The following is a 23086-nucleotide window of genomic DNA, read 5'->3' on the forward strand; positions in this document are numbered from 1 at the left end:
AAAATTTTCATTAGCAAGAATTCATAAAATTTACAAGGCAAAAACCTAAGGGAAAATGTTTCTTTCCTGCCATGTAATTCTTAAAAAGAGAAGAGGATGACTTTCAAAAAGAATTTTTTTGTATTCATTAACAAAGATACTGATTTAGTAGTTTACATTTTAAACTTCTCTGCACTTTGTAGGCCTTTCTTTCCTCTTATTCCAACTTTGTGTACTCTTTTCAGGTATACATGGGTGACAGGACGAGAGCCATTGACTTACTATGACATGAATCTCTCTGCTCAGGATCACCAAACATTCTTTACGTGTGACTCAGACCATCTACGTCCTGCAGATGCAAGTATGGAAAACCCTTCAACTAGTTGCTGGGTGGGGGAGTTTTTCAGTTTATTAAGTTAATCAGTATGTTTTCTCTGTAAGGCCCAATGAATAAAATATTGAATTGCTGGTTAATTAGTAGAACCCAAAATTCTGATTCTTTTTTTTTTTGGCCAATCGTGGGCCTTAGGACTCAGGGCCTGAGCACTGTCCCTGGCTTCTTCCCGCTCAAGGCTAGCACTCTGCCACTTGAGCCACAGCGCCGCTTCTGGCCGTTTTCTGTATATGTGGTGCTGGGGAATCGAACCTAGGGCCTCGTGTATCCGAGGCAGGCACTCTTGCCACTAGGCTATATCCCCAGCCCTAAAATTCTGATTCTTAAATCAAGCTTATCCGTAAGGGAGATAGCAATATAAAAATTAAAAGTTCTTCAGTATTTTGAACATGGTTTTAAAAAATAGATTGTTATATATTATGCACATATAAATCTTATATGAATCCAATTAAGTTAACAGTTAAGACGGATGAAGGGTCGTATCTACTTGATGATATTCTAATTAGAAGTTGGGATTCCCCAAACCCAAAGGTTTAACAAGTATATTTTTATTTATTTTACTTTTTTTTTTTTTTTTTGCCAGTCCTGGGGCTTGGACTCAGGGCCTGAGCACTGTCCCTGGCTTCTTTTTGCTCAAGGCTAGTACTCTGCCACTTGAGCCACAGCGCCACTTCTGGCCATTTTCTGTATATGTGGTGCTGGGGAATCGAACCCAGGGCCTCATGTATATGAGGCAGGCACTCTTGCCACTAGGCCATATCCCCAGCCCCTTATTTATTTTACTTTATTAAGTAGTTGTACAAAGAAGTAACTGTTCCTTAAGTTAGGTTATGAATACAGTGGTTCTTTATCAGCCACCTCTCTCTTTATTCTCCCGCAGTTTTCACCCTCTTATTCCTGCCAAGTATATTTTTAGTGACTTAGATCCACATTTATAGGCTTATAGGCATCGAAAGGACACATGGCTTTGGCTCTTAGAGTCCATAATGTGTTTTCCATCCTGGAGAGGATTTTTTTTAAAATTACTTATTATCAAAGTGATGTACAGAACAGTTACATACTTTAGGCCATGGGTACATTTCTTGTACTGTTTGTTACCTCCTCCCTCATTCCTCCTTCCCCCTCCCCTTTTCCCTCTCTTCCCATGAGTCGTTCAGTTGGTTTACACCAAATGGTTTTTGCAAGTATTGCTTTCGGAGTCGTTTGTCTTTTTATCCTTTGTCTTTCGATTTTGATATCCCCTTTCACTTCCCTAGTTCTAATACCAGTATATACAGTACTCACTGTACAGTGACAGTGCGGGTACAACCATAGGAAGGGATTACAAGAGGATCATCAACAAAAGAAGCTATGGTTTCACATGGCATATTGAAAGTAATTACAATTGTGATATAACAGTCATTTTCATAACATGGAGTTCATTTCACTTAGCATCATCTTATGTGTTCATAAGGGCATAGCTATTTGGGCTCTTGTGATCCTCTGCTGTGTTTAGCCTAAGCCTGTGCTAATTATTTCCTCTGAGGGAAACCATAGAGTCCATGTTTCTTTGGGTCTGGCTCACTTCACTTAGTATGATTTTTTTTTCCCCAAGTTCTTCCATTTCCTTACGAATGGGGCAATGTCATTCTTTCTGATAGAGGCATAAAATTCCATGTGTATATGTACCACATTTTCCTGATCCATTCGTCTACTGAGGGGCATCTGGGTTGGTTCCAAATTTTAGCTGTGACAAATTGTGCTGCGATGAACATTGTTGTGCTAGTGGCTCTAGTGTGTTCTTGTTTGTGGTCTTTTGGGTAGATGCCCAAAAGTGGGGCTGCTGGGTCATAGGGGAGCTCTATATTTAGCCTTCTGAAGAATGGAGAGGACTTTTTTTAAGCATACATTTTACACTACTTAAATTCTAAATATTTCCAGTATTTTATTTATTTATTTATTTGTTTGTTTGTTTTATTTATTTATTTATTTTTGGCCAATCCTGGGACCTGGACTCAGGGCCTGAGCACTGTCCCTGGCTTCTTTTTGCTCAAGGCTAACACTATGCCACTTGAGCTACAGCGCCCCTTCTGGCCATTTTCTGTATATATGGGTGCTCGGGAATTGAGCCCAGAGCCTCATGTATACGAGGCAAGCACTCTTGCCACTAGGCCATATCCCCAGCCCCCCAGTATTTTATTTTGTGCTATTAAATTTAGAATAAAAGTGAACAAATATTTTTCTAAAAGAACAGGTTTTAAAAAATTAATAATTTATCAAAACGAATATAAGGGAGCTGAAATGTGTTGAATGAGGGAGCTAGTGGGAGAAAAACAAATGATTGGAAAATGGAACTATGGATGAACATAGTCATAGTGCTTACTGTACATGTGTGAAAATGGAAGTGTAAAAGATACGACTAGTAGGAGAAAGGATAGGTGAGAGGGTGAGAGAATGATGGAGGAGATGGCTCTGATCAAGATGCACTGTACACGTAAATGGACAACCATCTGAAGATAATAAATAACTTAAAAGTAAATTAAAAAATAAAAGGGAGCTTTTATCTGCTCTTAAACTGATCTGTAAAATTTAAAATAAATTAAGGACATTACTTTGTTTTCTGAAGAAGTACACTTTTGGTAAATATTATAAAGCATGAAAATTCACATAAATTCATAAGCTGCTCTGATATACAAAGCTAGGTTTGAGAAAAAGTATATCTGTTAAGCAAATCTTAAAACCCTGTTTACTGAACCAAGTCATAATTCTTGAAAGTTTCAAAATGTTCTAATATTCAGGGGATGTAGCAAATAAATACTTGTGGGAAATTACTGTTAGAGATTATATTATGTCTAAATACAGTGAAGAAATTAGTAGCAGTGTCACTTCAAAATATGTATATGTTTGAAATCCCAGCTGCTTGGGAGGCTAAGGTAGGAGGATCACAGTTCAAGCTGGCCTGGGTGAAGTTGAGACTCTGTTTGAAAAATACAGTAAAAGCCAAAGTATTTGGAATATTGAATTTTGTGGTAGAGCACCTGAATTCCATTTCCAGCATTAAAAAACAAACAAACTGATTTTAGAGATAGAAATGACCTTGTTGGTAATGAAATGTTCTCTTGTAGTTCAAACTGAAAGCTATTAATTTATTATTGGATATCGATCCTTTCTAATTATGTGTACTAACTGACTTGGGTTTTTGTTGTTCTTTTCCTAAAATAGTAATGCAGAAAGCCTGGAGAGAGAGAAACCCCCAAGCTAGAATTTCTGCAGCCCATGAAGCCTTGGAGATAAATGAGTAAGTAGGGAAAATCTTGCTGTTAAAAACGAAGTCTCAACTTTTGAATATATTCAATTGCCATTGATGACATACTCGTATTAAGCCATACATTTGAACCAAAGAATTATATGGTAGGTTTTAATTCATAGGATTTTCTCTTTTTTGGAGAACAGCCACACGGAAGAAGTTTTACTAGTCATTTTAGATAGCAGTTCAGTGGCTTTTCTTTGACTCAAATCCTTCAAGGCTATCCCTAGGATACTATGAAGAAATAAAATGAAGTTCTCAGCATATTTGACTAGGAATGATTTGACTAAGAATATTTTTCTGTACATAGCATGATCATATTATAATCTTTTCTAGTTAGAGTTTCTTCTAGTGGGGGAAACAGAAAGACATATGTTGAAAAAAATAACACTTAAAGATGTTTTAAGATCAAGCAAAGATAAAGGGAAATGTTTTCCTTTGTGTTGTTAAACATTCTATGTGTCTCCAAGGAAGGCCAGGAAATCTCTTTCGGAGATCTCAGAAAATGAGAAAGATTCTTAAAGTTGGAGTCATAAAAATTTAGGGTTGGCAGAGACCTTAAAGGTCATTTAGCTCAACCACCCATCTGGTGTTTGAATCACCTCAACGATAGCCATGCCAAGTGGTCATTGTTAAAGTATTTTATGATTTTTTCTGAAGAAGGTTACAGAACCTTCTCTGAACTCTTAGAAAAAAAGGGGAAGAGATCCATTGTGAGTTGGAAATCTTGCCACTATAACCAGTTGCTCTGTGTGGTTTCTGATTCTGTCACACAACATATTTACTTTCACTTTTTCATCCTCTACAAATTGGATATGCCTGTCTTCTGTGTGTCATCTATGTTTTCAAGAAAGTTTCAGGGCCAGGGATAGAACCCTGTGACAAGACATATAAAAACTACTCTAAAGGTTTGTGTCTTCATGAATCACCATTCTTTATTATCAACCTATTACTAAACCACCCAATTACGCTGTAATCCAGCTCGTGTTTTTCCATTTTGGTCTTATAAATGCCAGTTGTACCTGTGTGTCTTTAAGTTGTAGTGTATCTATTAAAGAAAATTAAGCTACCATCACATTATTTATTTATTCTTAGTAAACTTAAGCTACTTTCTTTTTAATGTGCTTGGAGACCATCTCTTTAATAATCCATTAGAATATCTTTCCATATCATTGCTCTGTTTGAGAAGTCGGCCTTTTTTCCCCTTTTTGAAAAATTTATGCCACATTTGTCATCTCATCTTCTAGTATCTCTCCATTCTTTATGATTCTTCAACTCTCCATAGAGAGCAGCTTCATGGCTTGCTTGCAAGGTCTGTTGGCTTTCTGGGATTTGCCCATCCTAGTAGAGTAATTTACTTAGAATGGATAAGTGAATTGCTATCTCACATCTTTTTAACCAAGTTAGAGTTTAATTTCTGCTCTTTTTTTTCAGCATTACAACCTTTCTCTTAGATAGAGAAACCAGAAACAAGACAGGAGTGAGAAAGTTTGCTTTTTTATTATCTATGGCTATCAACTATAAACCTTTGTTTTGCTCGTGTTGTCTTTTTTGCTTATGTATTTTAATGGTAATTTTGGAGAAATAGAGATGGTGACAGGACCTTAAACACAATTTGCAAATATAGAATAGATAGTTGTCCTTATTGGTTTTTGCTTGTTTGTTGCTGGGTTTTTGTTTGTTTATTTAGGTAAGCTTTAGCTCATTTGACATTTTGGGTCTCCTGAATACTATTCTTATGATTCACTCCACTCTCTTATGGTCTGTCATTACATACCCTCTTTCCATCTGTTTTTTTTTTTTTTCTTTTATATGTCCTTCAAAATTTGACCTGGGAGAAATCTTTGTGACGCCATATTGATTACTGAAGTACCCCCTTCTTTTCTTCCTGAATGATCGTTTGTGATTGCAGTTACAGTTGGATCTTTGGAAACAGCTCAGTCCTCTTACACCATTTTTCCTTCTGAGTCTCATGCCATTGAATCATACTTCTTTTCTTTGAATTTTTGAAGTCCACCCTCTTTGATTACTCCAAAGTGACATAGCAACTCTCTCTGAATGTTCCTATCAATTTTCATTTCACCAACTATTTTTTTCTTCTTGGTCAGAATTAGGTCCAGAGTTGAAGTTCCCCTAATTGCTTCCTCTACCATCTGGGAGATAAAATTGTTACCAAAGTAAGTCAAGAACCTGTGGGGTGCTCTACTTCTAACCAAATGAGAATTAGCAGTTATCTGGAGGGTTGATACCATCACCACACTTTCTTGCTTCTGTATGTGTATTGTGTTGTGACAAGGATGCCTCATCTCTCTTCCATTCAGCTGAGCAATCTGTTCTGTACTCCCCAACCATTAGTACTTCTGTTGCTCTCTCCTTTTCCTTCACTCACAGCTCTTAGCATGTTTCTACCACAAACTCATGGGTTTTCACATAGATATATGTTTCCTAGATAGTAGTGCTACCCTGCCTCTCAGCCAAAAAATCCTTTAAAAAATATAAATGAGTAAAGCAAACAAACCATCCTTGAGTTCCCAGCCCACCAACCACAAATCTTAATTCCTGTGACACTATATTCACCACTCCATAATGATAACCTCAATTTTTTACTTCATTACCCTTGACCTTTAGTGGTATGTTGTCATCTGAAGGCCTAAATATTTTCTTTGATGCCTCCAACAGTTTTCTCCAGTGAGTGAGTCACTGGACAATCTCAGCATTGTTATTGTTTTTTCCAAGTTATATAAATGGTCTTCCATCAAAATTATTTTTCAAGCTTTTTTTTCTGGACATTTATCTCCTTATCTCACCATATTCTGTTAGAACCCCTACTGGTGGTTCCTGCTTGGAATGAGAAGGATTAATTAAAGAATTTATAAGACCCATGTCTGTAAAGTTCAAATTCTTATGCTAGCTGGCTTTGAAGTTTCTAAGTAGTAAAAGTAACATTTGATCATCCTTTCTGGTTATTTTTTCTCTTGTAGTCTGATGGTGATAAGTAGGGAATTGGCCACAGAGAGGCAGTGGAGAAGAAAGAGAAAGGATGGGGATAAAGCAGGAGCTGTGAGACCTATCCTGGGCTCACCATTTTCCTAGTGCACTCCCTTTCTTTGGCAGTGAGTTGTTCCTTATATAATTTGAAAGGCTTCCATTTCCCCTTTTCATTAGTTAACTGTAGATTGTTTCTGGATTTCTACCTTAGAGGATTGTTGAAAGGATTATGTGATGTGATATATGTTAAGTGCCTGGTATAATGCTTAATTTATAATAAGCAACATACAGCAGTTTGTATTTAGATGAGCTCTAATTCTCTTTAGCTACCCTGACTGATTCAGATTTTCAGCTATTCACTAACAGTGTTTGTAGCTTCTAGTATTCTTGAAGCAGAATATCAGTACTGGTATGAGTTGTTGAAGCATTACTTTTTAATAATTTTAGGTTGTGTTTAGTAAACTTACACATGATGCCAGAAGGAGATATTGAATAATAGCTTACGCATGATGCCAGAAGGAGATATTGAATAATAGCTATAGTTGCTGCCATTATTAGCTGACATTTAGAGAGCATACACCATGTGCTGGCTTCTGTACAGAGTGCTTCACATGCCTCTCCTTACCTAACCTTTACAGCAACATTGCCAACAAACAGAGTCCATGCTGTTCCTTATCAGGGAGGCAGAATAATAACTTGCCCAAAGTGACACACTAATAGGGGTGACATCCATATATGAGCCCTTTGATCCTAAGGCTAAGTGTCTTACCTCTCCAGATGTTTCTTTTTTGTACCATTACTTTGTGTCAACAGCTACAAATGGGTGCATGAACCAGTTGGCCACTCTGCATGTTTCGGCATAACTCCTTGCCCTTCTGCATGAACTCCTGCAATCTATTGCCATGTCCTTGGGTTTAAAATTGATGGTGGTTATTATCTGAATGGACAGGTGTGCAACTGCTTATATTCTCTTGGCTGAAGAGGAAGCAACAACCATTGCTGAAGCAGAAAAGCTGTTTAAGCAGGCCCTGAAAGCTGGAGATGGCTGTTACCGGCGTTCTCAACAGCTACAACACCATGGATCCCAATATGAAGCTCAACATAGTAAGGTTTTCTCTAGGTTGATGTGTTGGAAAATAGAAGTGTAAAAGGATAAATCGGAGCAAGTTTTGAGACCAGTACAAAATTTGATTCACCTAAGATAAGAACAAATGTAGGCTTTTGCTTTCTTGTTTAATTACCATTTTTTCCCTCCTACAGGAGGACTTGGTAGACAGTTATTTAATTACTACCTATGCTCATATTCCCTTTCCTTCTGATAGTATCCTATTGCCATAAATAATCAGCTATAACCTTTGATAGAAACTTTGTTTTCACCCTAGAATCCTTAGGATTTTTTGTCTCACAACTTTGTGTTCCAGTTTGGTAACAGGACTTAAATTAATACTTCTGTTATCAAAGATTTTATCCTCTAGGTGTTCTACAACATGGATTGAAGTAGAACAATTTAGAAAATAACAGTTATTGCTAATTGTATCAGTATGCAGCTCTTATTTAAGAGAAAGCATCATGATCTCTTTTATGCTGGAAATACCCCCACCTCCTTTTTAATTAAGACCATTCTATAAAAATCTTAGACAATTTTTTAAACTATAGTATACTAACCTAAGAGCTAGTGATATTTGGGGGCAAAATAGAAATAAGAGAGAGTGATTTCTGGAATTCCCTGGGCCCCTGACTCATCTTCATTATTTAAACAGAAACTCAGTGATCCTTATGGGAAAAAAAGTGTTTTCATGGTTGAAACAATGTTGGGGTTGTTTCGTTATGGTGGGATTTCTATCACTTCATTCCTTCCTCCTTCAATTTGGCAATTGAATACACATCTCCTTCATACTTGGGATTATACAATTAAATTTTAATATTAAACTTGGATTGGATATAGGATCTGACTGCATTAGTCTCTAAAACCAAGGTGCCAGCAAAATCTTGTCTTATATTTTATATGTACAGGAGTATATACACACAAGTCATCAATACTTAGGTTTTTATTTTATTCTGAAGTTAGAATATGTTAACAAGGCCCTTAATCACCATCCTTGTCTCACTTATTTTTCTTATCTCACTTTCAAAAAAGTGTAACAGTGCATTTAGCAGATCTGTAGTAAATGTCTATTTTGTGAACTAAATGAAAATGAATATGCACAATTACATAACCTGTATTACAACTTCAGAAATTTTCCTTTTTCTTCTCTAAATTAAATCCTTTCAACCTGTTGCCTCAATTTATCCAAGAAAATATAATCACATCTTTAAAATAATTTGTAGGTACTTGGCAGTTTTTCAGCACACATCTTGTTCTCATTGTTTAAAACTTGAAATGTGCAGACTTTGGTCTTAACATCTTTTAATAGCTGCGTATTATACATATACTTAATCTATAACAGGTGTGTCATATTTTTCTCAAACATGGTAATTTTATTGAGGATTAAACATATGCATGTTCTCACTGGCCTGGAAATGTATCCAAAAAGACATAATTAAATAAAAGATTAAGATAAGAAGTTGTTAATGTACTTTTAAGGGCCATTTTGTGAGTATTGCTATAAGTATTTAGCTTGTCAGTGCTTTCTCTAACACTAGGGTAGTTTTTCATTTTGTTGCATACTCTATTGTCATATCTGGAATGTGTTATATTGCCATCTAAAATCAACTGCTTTGGGGACCTGGAGATGATTATGATGTCACTAGTGCTAGAGAAGGAATAATATGAAACAGAAGTTCAAGATGAGGCTTCTCCAGACTTGATGTCAAAAATGGGAAAAAAAAACCACACACACAAAAAAGCAGTTCATCAGGATGCAACCTGAGATTCACCTCTTTGCATTCTCACCAGAAGCATGCACACTTGAAGAACATGGGATTCTTGTAAGCTGGAGGTGGTGTGGGTAGGTTCATTTTCCTAGCACTGTGTGGCAGATTTTATTTAATATCAAATATTCCACATCCTAACTCAAGAGTATGGATTGAGTATGATTTGAACTTCAACTGTAGTTAGTAATCAGTGTACTACAAACAAAATTAGTTGTCAATGCTCCTACTGGTGGGAAAGGCCAACCAGGCAGTCCATTCTCTTTTTGGTTTTTCATTGAGGGAAAGACAAATGAGCTTCTGTACTTTTTCTTGCTGCTCAGTTGAAAAGTCTTGTTTTTTTGTTTTTGTTTTGCTTTTTAAATTTTGGTGTTATATCTTCTCCTTCAGGACGAGATACCAATGTCTTGGTCTACATAAAAAGAAGGCTAGCAATGTGTGCCAGAAGACTCGGGAGAACCAGGGAAGCAGTGAAAATGATGAGAGATGTGAGTTCGGATTTGTGTTGGGGATCAGTGTCAATACACTTGGCTTAGAGTGACAGGAGTCCACTAAATGGACTTAATGGACATAGCCAGTGATGGCATGGTAAGCCTCAGAGCCAGCTACCAGCTAACTAGATGTATGATGTTGGACAATTAGATGTATGATGTTGGACAACCTCTGTTTCCTAGTTTTCTATAAAATGAGATAACAGTAACATTTCTCACAATAACTTCTCAGGGTTAAGAATTAAATGAGATGATACATGAACAATGCTTTTTAATAGACTGACTGGCACATTAAAATACACATACCAATATACAATAGTCATGGTGATATTCATATGTAATTCCAGCTACTTGGGTAGCAGAGGTAGGAGGATTGTGATTTGAAACTAGCCTAGGCAAAACTAATGAGACTCTATCTCAGAAATAACCCAGGTGTGGTGATGCACACCTGTAATGTCAGCTACTCGGGAGGCAGACAGAGGATCATGGTCTATGACTGGTCTTGGAAAAAGTGCAACAACTTATGTGAGAAACAAAATAAATGCAGAAGGATTGGGGCGTGGCTCAAATGGTAGGGGATCTGCCTTGAAAACACAAAGCCCCGAGTGCAATCCCCAGCACTACTATTACAACTATTACTACTATACACACATCCTCATGCATACACTAAAAGATGTTCTTATTAATAAACCTTAGCAGATGTAGCAGGAAACCAATAATCAGATCAGTTATTTCAGCTAACAACTGTACACAGTTGTTAGTAAATTTGAATAAATTATTGGGAAAATTACTACCCTCAAATTCAGTAATATTATTCACTAATCCTATTATACTCACTCAGGTATTTCTAGATTTTTGAGAATCAGGGTAATTGATCAGTAGTATTCAACATTAGAATTAAGAAAATAGGTAACAGGAAAGATTTTTTAAAATGAAACTAAAACGCAGGGAGGTTACTACTGTATTATTTTAAAAGCAGAAGAGTGGTTTTAAGAGAAAACAATAAACTGCCACATTTTTTGTTGCTGTTAGAGTTAGTAAGAAATCCTTTTCATAAACTAGTACTAGTAATACTAGTGATACTCATGGTAATAGTGATACTGATATGAAGACAAGGAAGATTATGAAGGTGGAATGTGCTCTCCCACAATCACATTCTTTTGGCTAAAGAAAATTTTTAAAGAATGTTACATCACATAAGAGCTAATTTTAGGAAAAGATTTCTACAAATACAGGAAGGAGCTTGCTCCCAAAGATGTTCAGCTTGCAGAAATTGTATCCCTTGATATAGCAAAGAAACTTTTGTCTGTCACTTTGGCTCTGAGGAGATGAGAACTTAATGAAAGATTGGATATTTCTTCATCTTCACTTGGCCCAGCCACATTCAACCTTTAACTAGGTGTTTTATGTATATTCTTATTTCATAATCTTAATTGACCTGAAACAAGAATGCCCATAGGAATAAACTTCGGTAATCTTATTTAATTTGAGCTTACAAAAATTCATATGAATAACATTTATCTTGTGGTATTTCTGGGATTTGAACTCAGGACTTTGCACTTGTGAGCCATACCGATAGCCCTGTTTTTCTTTTCTTTTTTTTTTTTTTTGGCCAGTCCTGGGCCTTGGACTCAGGGCCTGAGCACTGTCCCTGGCTTCTTTTTGCTCAAGGCTAGCACTCTGCCACTTGAGCCACAGCGCCACTTCTGGCCATTTTCTGTATATGTGGTGCTGGGGAATCGAACCCAGGGCCTCATGTATACGAGGCAAGCACTCTTGCCACTAGGCCATATCCCCAGCCCAGCCCTGTTTTTCTTTACTGGTTATTTTTGAGATAGAGTCTCATTTCCTGCTTAGGTGTGTATCTAAGCTATGTCCACCTACACTGGCCTTTCTGTGCTTGTTGGGATCACAAATATGTGTCACCATGTCTAGCTTCTCCCTGGGGAAATGGAATCTTGTGGGCTTTTCAACCCACGCTGGCCTGGAATGCAGATCCTCCTAATCTCAGCCTTCTGCATGTCTTGAGATGACAAGTGAGCTGCAACTTACTTTACTCAAAAGGAGTCTTGTGAACTTTTCTCTCCAGACTGGCCTCAAACCACAATCCTCCCAATCTCAGCCTCCCAAATAGCTAAGATTACAGCTATGAACTACCAACACCTGGTTAATTTCTAATTATTTAACTTTTTAGTCTCTTTCTGATTATCATATATACATGCATGTAGATACATGTATATGCACGCAACTATATTAATATGCAATTTTACATATTTATTCAATTTTACACGTATGTATATATGTATACATACGTGTAAAGTTCCATATGATTAAATCAGTGTATCTATCTACCGTGCATCTACTATGACTTGCTTTTCATTTAACATTGCTGTATATTTCCATTCCATTTATTGACCTCATTCAAATACAGATTTGAGAGAAAGTCTGAGATGCCATGGAAGACAGACACACTGGGCAATGAGTCAAAGAGCCAAAATGTGAATCTCACCTTTGCTCTGTGCCAGCTTGAAATCCACAGCAAATTTACTTAACTTATGGGCATTTCATTTAGTCTTCCATAAATCAGGGATAATGGTTTTTACGTAAAAGGGAAATTGATGGAGAGAATTGAGACCATGTGAAAACACTTGGCATATAATAGGTAGGCTTACAATTCTTTCCCAGTTTTCCTGATTTTTTAATTTAAATTATTTTAAAATTTAAATATGCATTTTATTTTTTAATTGATACCTAATTGTATATACATCATACAGTGTGACATTTCAGTACATGTGTACAATCTGTAATGATCTTATTAGGGTGATCTCATCAGGGTAATTGTAGCAATCACCTAAAACTGATTTCTTTTTGTTGAATGAATTAATCAGCAAGCCATGTTTTCTTTTCTGTGGGTTTATGGGATATCCAGAAGATTTGGGTCCTACTATTGTGATAGTTTTAAAGAACACTGCTGGACATAGTAGAGAGGTGCTCTAAATATATTAAAGAAAGAAATGCCCCATCTTACAGAAGTTCCAGCTGTCCTCACACCCCAAACCAAGAAGCAAGGGTTGACCTTTGCTTCTGTCAAAACTGCAGCTAAGTCCAGCCTTACAGGAGCTGCTTGTAGTGAGGACCGATTTGTTTGGCTCCACTTGGGTCACAGGTCAGACTTCACTGAAGGTTCACTCTTTTGAAAATATGAACATAACCCATCTTGAAGTCAAGCAGAGGATTTCAGGCAGATTGCTAATAAAGCATTTAGGCAGGAGGATCTAATTTTTCATAAAGACACAGCCATCCCATGTGCATGGTCTTAAACTTTTCTAGAGCAGATTTTCAAGTGGAAATAAAAATGCCAATCAGGATGCCATCCTCTTGAACACTGTCATTTACAAAAAAATACTTGTTTAGGGAAGGGCAAACTGTTAATTGGTGAATGAGAGGGAATACTCGGAAGGGAAGAAAAGGGAATACAGGAATTCTGGCTATAGAAAATTTTGTGTAACTCCACTGTGCCAGATTATACGTGACTCAAATAAAATACTGTTACTGTCAGTGAAATATTGATGAGATAAACTTAACATTGACTTAGCATCAGGATCCATGGAGCCTCACTTTAAAAATGTATACATGAAAGTTGTGATATTTACCCATATTTTGCATATAATTTTGGATTGTTTTTGTTTTAGACAATTTCACTTGAGTGTATACTAAATTGGTTTATCTGTTCCTATTCAGAACTCTTTTAAAATTACTGAGGACCTCAAAAATTTTATATATAGGCTTATTTGTTGACACTTATAACCTTAGAAATTAAGACATTTAAAATAGTCACCTAAAAATAAAAATTACAAATATATTACCACAAATTATATTTTATGAAAAATTACTATATTCAAACAAATAATGACAAGTAAAGACATTCTTTTTGTATTCTTACAAATCTCCCTAAGTGTCTGGCCCAATAGGATACAGCCAAAGTCTCATGTCTGACTTTCCATGTAGTCTGCTGTGTTATCACATATGACCTCTAGGACCTTCATGACAGTGCAAGAATGTAAAAGGAAAACAAAAATTACTCTGATAATAGTTTTGATCTGGGGCCCAAGAAAAAGTATCAGGAACCCTATGGTGTCGAGAGCCACTTGAACAAGCATAAACAAATACTTAAAATATAGAGAAAATGGGTAGGAGTAAGATTATATGTCTTTTTTTGAGAGATTTTTGTTTTTCTTTATTTCCAAACAGTATTATGATTTTAGCTTAACGTGAGACATATGACTGTTTATTGGGGCTAGGAATATGGCTTAGCAGTAGAGTGCTCACCTTGCATGCATGAAGCCCTGGGTTTGATTCCTCAACACCACATAAACAGAAAAAGCTAGAAATGATGCTGTGGCTCAAGTGGTAGAGTGCTAACTTTGAGCAAAAAGGAATCCAGGAACAGTGCTCAGGCCCTGAGTCCAAGTCCTAGGACTGGCAAAAAATAAAGCAAAACAAAAAAAAAGGGGAGAGAGACATATGACCATTTATTATCTAGAGATCCTGTAACAAATAACCATAAGCTGAGTGGTTTAAATAGTACATACTTAATTTTTTTTCACAATAAATTGAGTCCAGAGGTCCAAGATCATGGCATGGTAGTGTTGTGCTCTCCTTACAGGCCAGCAATCCTTCCTTACTTCTAACTTGTGGTGGTTACTGGCAATTTTTACCCTTCTTAACTTTAGACACATTAGTTCAATCTATGCCTGTCTTCAGGTGGCCATTCTCCCTGTATATTTGTATCTATGTGTTCAACTTTCTATCTTCTCCTTTGGACAAAAGTTATAATGGATTTATGACTTCATCCTAACTTAAGTCTCCAAAAACTTGATTTCCAAATAAGGTCACATTGATAGCCTCTGTGAAAATTCTCAGCTAGGCTTTCCTGAGGACATTTCCAACCATAGTTTCAGGTCTGGTATGGATACTCTGTATATATTTTCATTGTTTTGAAAGTTTCACTGCCATATCAGGTTCCCTGAAAGTAATTCTCATGTGCTTTTTGATCATGGTGAATGCATTCCTAACCTAAAAGTGAAAGTTAAAGCTGCTAATTATCCTTTCATGTTCTTACTCTTGGCTCTTTATAAAAGTATTCAGATGAAGCTATCATTAGTTATCTCATCTTTGAGTTTGTATCCTTCCTGCATTGGCATCATCTTTAGAATGATCAGCTGAGAACTAGAGGGTTTTCCATTTTTGTTATCAACAACTTACATAGTGAACATTGCTATATGCCAGACATACTGCTCAGAGATTTTCCTGTTTTGTCTCGTTTAATTTGTACATACCATGAAAGCCAAGGAAAAGGAAATTATAAATGCTTCCTCCTTTGCTAAAATGCCATCTCATTGAGGTAATGAACATGTGGAATTTCTAGCCTCTTTTCTTGGCTTGTACAAATTCACACCTGATCATGTAAAGATTTTAAGCAGAGTTGATTTTCATCTTTACAAAATGCAAATCAGAATTAAACTAGTAAAAGGTGTCATAAGAACTAATTTGATCTTAACATTGTATATCTTTTCTCTCCTTTTATTTTCCTTCCCTACAGCTCTGTTTTGGGCCTTTATTATCTACTTTGATATCTACCTTGACCTAAACCATTCATTTCTATATTATTCAAAAATATATGGAATATTTACTAAAAGTCGATGCTTGTATTTTGTTTGTTTGCTTGTTTTGTTTCTGTAAGTACCAGGGTGTGAACTCAGGGACTAATACTTGCTCAGTTTGTTGCTTGTCTGGTGCTCTACCACTTGAGCCCATCCTCTAGCCCAGCTTTTTGTTTATTGTTTTGGAAATGAAGTCTCACCAACTTTTTTGCTTAAACTGGCCTCAAACTTTAGTCCTCCAGCTATCAGTCTCCTGAGTAGCTAGAATTACAGGCATTAACTGTTTTGGAAATGAAGTCTCACCAACTTTTTTGCTAAAACTGACCTCAAACTTTAGTCCTCCAGCTATCAGTCTCCTGAGTAGCTAGAATTACAGGCATTAACTGTCAAAGCCTGGCTTCATATCTGTTTTGATCATTGGTTTACTCAATGAACAAAATAAAGGTCATATCCTATACCCAGCTTACATTATATCCAGGAAGAGGGATTTAAAAAATCTAGTAAGTGTGTATTTTCATAGTAGTTTATAAAGAAACAAAAGTGTTGGGTGGGGGGAAGTTATGCATGGGGCGTGTTAAGTTTGAGCCCTTCCTGTTATAGCTCAGGTGCATATTTCGTGTAATTAGATATGGATCTCAACAGGTGAGAAGTATAGGTATTACCTATATCATATATGTTAATATTAATAAGCCATGTGTATATGATGATATTATATGCATATGATTTAAAGCCATGATATTAAATGAGATCATATATATGAGAAGAGAGAAAAAGTTAAGTGGTAAAGGCTAGTTGTCAGGCTGAGAAGAGAAGAAGCATACTATGGTTTATAAGAGAGAGCAACTGGAAAGCTAGGAGTAGAACTAGGACAGTGTTATATCACTGGAGCTAAAAGAAATGCATCTGACTATATAAGATAATATTTATTGAAATGAACACTGGGAAGTGGAAGTGAAGTGGTTTTTTTTTGTTGTTGTTGGTGCTTTTGTTTTCATTTCCTTTGTCTTGCTTGTTCATTTATCTGTATTGGGGGAGGAGAAAAAAGGGGGCATAGAAATGGTGGGACAAAGAGTACACAAATGCAGTAGTGGTACTCACTATATACTCTGTTGAAAACGAACTATACAACTTGTAGCTGGAGAAGGGAGGCAAAAACTGGGAGAGAGTGAGGGAAGGGGTAACTGTTAAAAAAGAAATGTACTCTTGATCTGACTTATGTACCCTTAACCCCTCCATATATCACCTTTACAGTAACAATAAATTTTAAAAATTAAAAAAGAAAGGCCAGCTAGTGTACTTAACAAATACATGTAAACCACAGAAATGGTTGTGATTGTGATCTATTGTTTTATATCCTCTTATGAAGCTGTTTTATAGAAATAAAAAAAATGGGAATTGATTAAAAAATACAGGGACAAAAGTAGCTAGGCATGAATGGTCTTAGTGAAACTAACCAACAATGGGTGGGAACAGTGGTTTAAGGTAGCTAGATTTCAGTATGTTACTTTAGTCATATCATTGCATATTTAAATTTAGATATAATATAACTGTGGTGTCAAGATCTGGAGTTTGGCTGACTTTGGGTTTCTTAATTACAGTAGAGAGGCTGAGACTTTAAAAGAGTTTATCACCTATGATTAAATAGGACACTCATTATAATCTGACATCTTATACACTAAGCAAGGTCTTGAGGTCAAATATCTGACTGGATCCAGGTGCCAAAATCTTCATTGTGTGAAAACGTGGTCAACGAGTGATAACGGCATTATGGAAGGACCTTGTAAGGAGCTGAAACTTTTGTGAGTTACAAAAGAAACAGTGATGTCAGATTTGTGTTTGTAAATAGGTGTATAGATCTGTTCGGAAATGTATAATCATAGGTGAAGGTGCCAGCTGGGATTAGTGGACAGACTTGGAAAGGACAGAGAGCAATGGAAGATGAGGTGAATATAGAGCAGGATGTGCAGGAGGTACTCAGGTTGGAGTACCAGTCTTCTCGTTGCCCTGAAAGAATCTTCCATGTGGCTGACTTTTCAAATGACCTTGTTGTAGGCTTCCTGCCAGAATGAGTATTTGTTAGCTCTGTCCCAGATAACTAAATGAGTTAATCTCCTGAATTGAGTTATTTACCATTACCCATGTGAATGTGGAAGGGTGTTTGCCAAACACAGTGATTGTGGTTTTGGCACAAAGTATGCCTTTCTGACAGTAATTGTTGGCCAGAATGTTTAGCTGCTTGTTGAGACCACTCCTAGAACCGGAGAGCAGTGCCATGTCATCGCAGAGGGAAGGATGCATATGGTCTCCTTGTCCATGAGTCTGCTTCCAAATTATCCAAAATATGCATCAAATTGTCCAGGGTTGTTCATGAGCTTGGGGCTAGAGCACAGTCTGATTTTAAGATGTTTAAGGTGGTATAGAAATATTTTACTTAGAATGTTACCCATCAGTTTCAAAGAGCCATAGCAACCTTTCTTTTCACCAGGAAAACTTATTTCCATTTCTCTTCTATAACAGCTCATCCTTGGGATTCCTTAACTTTCACTTTACCATAGAGTTTAGGGTAGGGAAATTTCCTCTATCAGACTTCGGATCTTGGAGAGGAAATTTCTAGTCTTCTGAAAGTAAGCTATGGAAAATTCTTTTGGGAGTGGGAAATAGTTCAAGAAGAGAATCTCAGCACTGGCCAGAGTGGTGCTGGTTTTACCTTTAACTGACCCAAGAACAAAAGAAGTTCCACACTGAAAGTATTTTTATTAGGAACTGTGTGAACTCATGGCTGGTCTTGTTTACACAAATTCTAAGGAAAAACTCCCTCCTTGAAATGAATTGAACATAATTTTGATAGGAAAAAGTAGACAATTATTTAGACAACTTTCTAGCACTGAAGCTTTGAGAGACAGAAAACTGTCATTGGAAGTTCTTCATCATAGTTGCAGCTTTTAACAACTCTCTTAGTTCTCAGTAGTGAATGGATTTATGGTATGCGTTGCTTCTATGAAGGACTAGTTAATTGGTGACTTAACTGTCCTTGTAGAACACGTATTGACTGTGTTACCTTTCTACAAATGCTACATAATATTTGCCTTTGAATTAGTGATCAAAATGACATTTTCTTTCTTTTTTTTCAAAATGACATTTTCTTATTAGTTTATGTTTATGCCTCTCAACATACATCTGTGTGGAAATTCTCATGGGCTTTGAGGCTAATGAACAACTCATTCTTCCCTTTCATGGTCCATAGTGCCATTAAAAACCACTGGAAAAAAATGACCATATAGAGGGTCTTTTCTATTTATGCCTTTATATGAAACTATAATTAAATAATGTCAAATGCAAATATAACAAAATGGTATCTGCTGTTTGAATCTAACACACGCCAAGTTCCATAAACTTTAATTAGGCTAAGCTTGCATTGACCCTAGTAAGAATCTGGCTGAGGCTCTCTTTTAATTACCTCTGCCTTAAAATATGTAAGAATTTTCCCATTACTTTTCTCTCTCAAGAAACAATACATGGATAGCTAAACTAATAAAATGTTTAAATAGATACAAATCAAACATGAAAGGTTTAAACTGTTGTTTTCATCCTGTAAGTCAACTGAGAAAAAACATACAGACTGGAGTTCTAAATTATGTCCATAGAGTATTTCAAACTCAGTGAATTAACTCTCCCTTTCCCCCATTTGAGCTCATAAATGTTAACCTCAGAAGTGCCTCAAATTCTTCCACTGAAATAAACCTGATCTGACAATAGCCAGATGATGTAAAATTGAAACTGAAATTTTATCCTTGGCCCATCCCATGTTCTTCCCCACAGGTATTAGAGGAATCCTAGGAGAGTTAGTGTTTTCCTTCTATATAAACTATAATATTTGGGCAAAACAGGGTATATAAATTTCTTGCTGCCAGAAGAAAGCAATTACCAGTGTAGCAAAGATAGAGGGCAATAAATAAACAGAATTGTGCTAGATAGTTAGTGAATTTAAAGATTTATTTTGGATGATTTAGCTTATAGAAAACAGGCCTCTGTATCATGTGCTTTCATTGAAACTTCATATGGGAACTGTAGTCTTTTCTTAATAAAAAGGCAAATTATATCACCAAAACATACTTATACCTTATTTTAAAATAAATAGACATGCTATGTGGTATCATACAACTAAAAATAAGTAGTCATAGCACAGAAAACAGCCCTTCAACAACGTTTCGCATCCTAATCTGTGTGTGTGTGTGTGTGTGTGTGTGTGTGTGTGTGTGCGTGCGCGCATGCACCACTACTGGGTCTCGAACGTGGGGCCTGGGTGCTGTCCCTGAGCTTTTTTACTCAAAGTTGACACTCTACTAGTTGAGCCACAACTACTTGCACAACCATGCTCATTACTTCATTATTCACCATAGCCTAGATAGGGAAATAGCCCTTCAATGAAACGGTGGATCAAGAAAATGTGGTATGGCTGTGTGCTGGTGGCTCATGACTATAATTCTAGCTACTCAGGTGACTGAGATCTGAGGATCATGGTTCAAAGCTATCCCAGGCAAAATAAAACTTTAAAAATATTTTGATTATCTTTAAGTCGTTGTACAAAGCAGTTGCCATTCACTGAAGCAGTTTATGAATGCAGTGCATCTTGATCAGTATCACCTCTTTCAACATTCTCACCCACCCCTCCCAACCTACCCCTTCCATTATCTGAGTTTTAGGTTATATTTTTAATTTTTTGAAGTATAACAAAGCAGTTTGTGTGTACAATGTATCTTGATCTGTGTCACCACTTGAACATTTTCACCCCTCTTTGACCCACCCCTTCACTTATATTTCTCAATTCTGGGATACTTATAATGAATTCTTTCCTGCGTTCTCTCCTCTTTCCCCCATCATTCTTCTATTTCTCTCCTTTTGTCTCCACCCTCCCCTCTTGCAAGTTCCTATTTCCTGGTACTTATTTTGTTGGGCTTTAACTTGTCTTTTTAAAGAATTGTACTATTTTCACCCTTCAGAGTGTCCATTACACTTCTGTGAATTCCTTTGTAACTCCTTGCTTTCCACCCAGTATGTTTTCTTGTTGATTTACACACCGTTTCTAGCTACCACAAATGAGGGAAACTATGCAACCTGTGTTTCTCTGGGTCTGGCTTACTTTGCTTAATATAATTTTTCCAAGTCTTTCCATTTCCTTATAAATGGTACAATGTCATTCTTTCTGATGCATGAGTAGATTTCTGAGCTCCTTGGAATTACAGGATGAGACTCTTATCTCCTCTGAACTGCCAAAAAAAATAGCCAGAAGTGAAGCTGTGGCTGAAATGGTAGAGCACTAACCTTGGGCTAAGGAAGCTCAAGGACAGTGTCCGGGCCCCAGTTCAAACCCCAGGACTAGCACACATGCTTGTGTGCACATACACACAACATATGGTATATATACACAATGGATTTTACTCATCCATTATGAAAAATGATATTACATCATTTGCAAAATAATGGATAGACTTAGAAAAATTTGTTACATGAAGTCAAGCCCAGAAAAACAAAAGATTCGTGTTTTCACTCATGTGGAAGTTAGATCTAATTTATAAACATACAAGTAAACACACATTGGGTCATATGTAAGTGCATGCAAATGAATTAACGGAAGTATGATATCAGTGGAGAATTGAAATGTGTAACTAGAAAAAACTAACTTACAATCCAACAAAGTGAGTATCAGAAAACTGGTACTTGAGATGTGTGGTGGGGGAGGGGAGGTCTAAAGGAAGGGTGGATAGAGGAATGAAGAGAGAAAAGGAATAGGATCCAGTCATAATATTCAATGCATATCCTGTGAAACTAGGAAAATGGGAGGAATAGGATTGGGAGGGATGAGGAGAATGATGAAAGGGATGATATTAATCAAGATGTTCTAAACAGACATGTTAAATGGTAACTCCTTGGTGCAATTACTTAAAGATTTTTAAAATGCATCATACCTGTGTCAGAATTATGTAAATCTGGTGGCCTGTCTATGTGTGAGTGGGAGCTATGTGTGCTTTGTGAACTAGGTGGTGCTTTTGTCTGCTAATGAGAAAAATGAGCTCACCCAGAGCTTAGAAATTCCACTGTCTCTGAATTCAAATCTGAATTTATCTGATTGCAAGGGTGATCATGCTCTTGACTTCTATAGAATATTTCTCCCAAGATGAGCCCTTTGTGCCCTCTCTTGATAGATAGTAGGTAGGTAAACAGACAGACAGACAGAGACATCACACAGACATGTATACACACATGTATATTCATATATAAGTATAACAAGTAGTCTTGTCTAAACCTTATCCCAACCTCTCTCTGCACATAAGAAAGGAACTTTAATTCCTTTGTAATTACTTTAACTAGGAAGCCTTTTTCAAAATGAAGTTGTAATTTCTCATATGACTTCTGTCAGTGAACCTACTCTCTGGAACTCAGAGAATAAAGAAGTAGGGTTTTGAGGTTGTGATTCTTGTGAGATTAGCACTTATTTAATTCTACTACAGAATTCAAATACAGTGTATTAAATGCTATTGGATCAAATTATTTCAGAGGGAAATTCTTTAGATATTATTTATTTAGAGACACCATATTTTAAGGATACACAGAGTCAAACTTCCAATGGAAAGAAACAATTTTGCCTCAAAAAGCAAGTAGAATATAAGAAAATAGAATTAAAATCTGATGAAAATTGCAGTCTTGATGACTGAAGCAATTATATATCAAAATATTATTAACAACTTCCTGTTTTGGAGGAACAAACCTAAAAGTACAAAAACATATAGAAAAGTAATATAGTAAGAAACAGCCATATTGCCTAGAATTAAAAAAATAATACATGTAATAAGTAGTTATTAACAGCTTTGCCTTTTTTGTTTTATAGATAAGCTCTAGCTGTGTGTGGCCACATTTAGACTACCTGCTCCTAGGTACTAGCAAGTTTCGTTTCCAGATTGTTTTCATATGCTCATAAGCTATATATAGTTTCGTTTTATATGCATTTTAAAATTTAACTAGATGGTCTCATGCTTTACAGAATATTTCTTCATTTTAAACTTCTTTATTCAAAATTACTTTATTTTTGTCCACATTAAGATATAAGATTCCAGCACATTCTTTTTATCTTCTGAATAACATTTAGTCATGGGAATATACGGAATTTCAACTATTCAGATCACTGTTTATGACAGTGCATCTCAACATATGACTCCTCAGAGACATGTGACTAGGCTCTAGGGAATTGTGCTGGACTGAGAAATGCTAGGATGTAGGGTAGATGCCATTTCACTACAGTCTGCCAACATAGCAATGGGTAAGACATGTTATATATTTAAAGTATGATAGCACTATGAAAGTCTTGTAATGACAACCTTTTTGCTTTAAAATTTTTATTCCAATTAACAAGTGGTGG

At 36.3% G+C, this 23086-nt stretch overlaps 1 protein-coding gene across 5 annotated transcripts in view; it reads left to right on the forward strand.

The window, feature by feature from the left end:
• St7 (suppression of tumorigenicity 7) overlaps nt 1–23086 on the forward strand; it is a 204289-nt gene that overhangs the window by 119540 nt on the left and 61663 nt on the right. For 3 of the 5 annotated variants that reach the window (XM_048340114.1, XM_048340111.1, XM_048340110.1), the window contains exons 5-9: nt 225–340; nt 3575–3650; nt 5768–5836; nt 7597–7751; nt 9909–10006. In XM_048340114.1, the coding sequence (XP_048196071.1) occupies nt 225–340; nt 3575–3650; nt 5768–5836; nt 7597–7751; nt 9909–10006 (514 nt within the window). The remainder of the gene's footprint in view (nt 1–224; nt 341–3574; nt 3651–5767; nt 5837–7596; nt 7752–9908; nt 10007–23086) is intronic. The other 2 variants (XM_048340112.1, XM_048340113.1) reach the window with 1 other exon arrangement.

The sequence above is a fragment of the Perognathus longimembris genome, chromosome 2, assembly GCF_023159225.1.
Source record: "Perognathus longimembris pacificus isolate PPM17 chromosome 2, ASM2315922v1, whole genome shotgun sequence".
Classification (NCBI taxonomy): domain Eukaryota; kingdom Metazoa; phylum Chordata; class Mammalia; order Rodentia; family Heteromyidae; genus Perognathus; species Perognathus longimembris.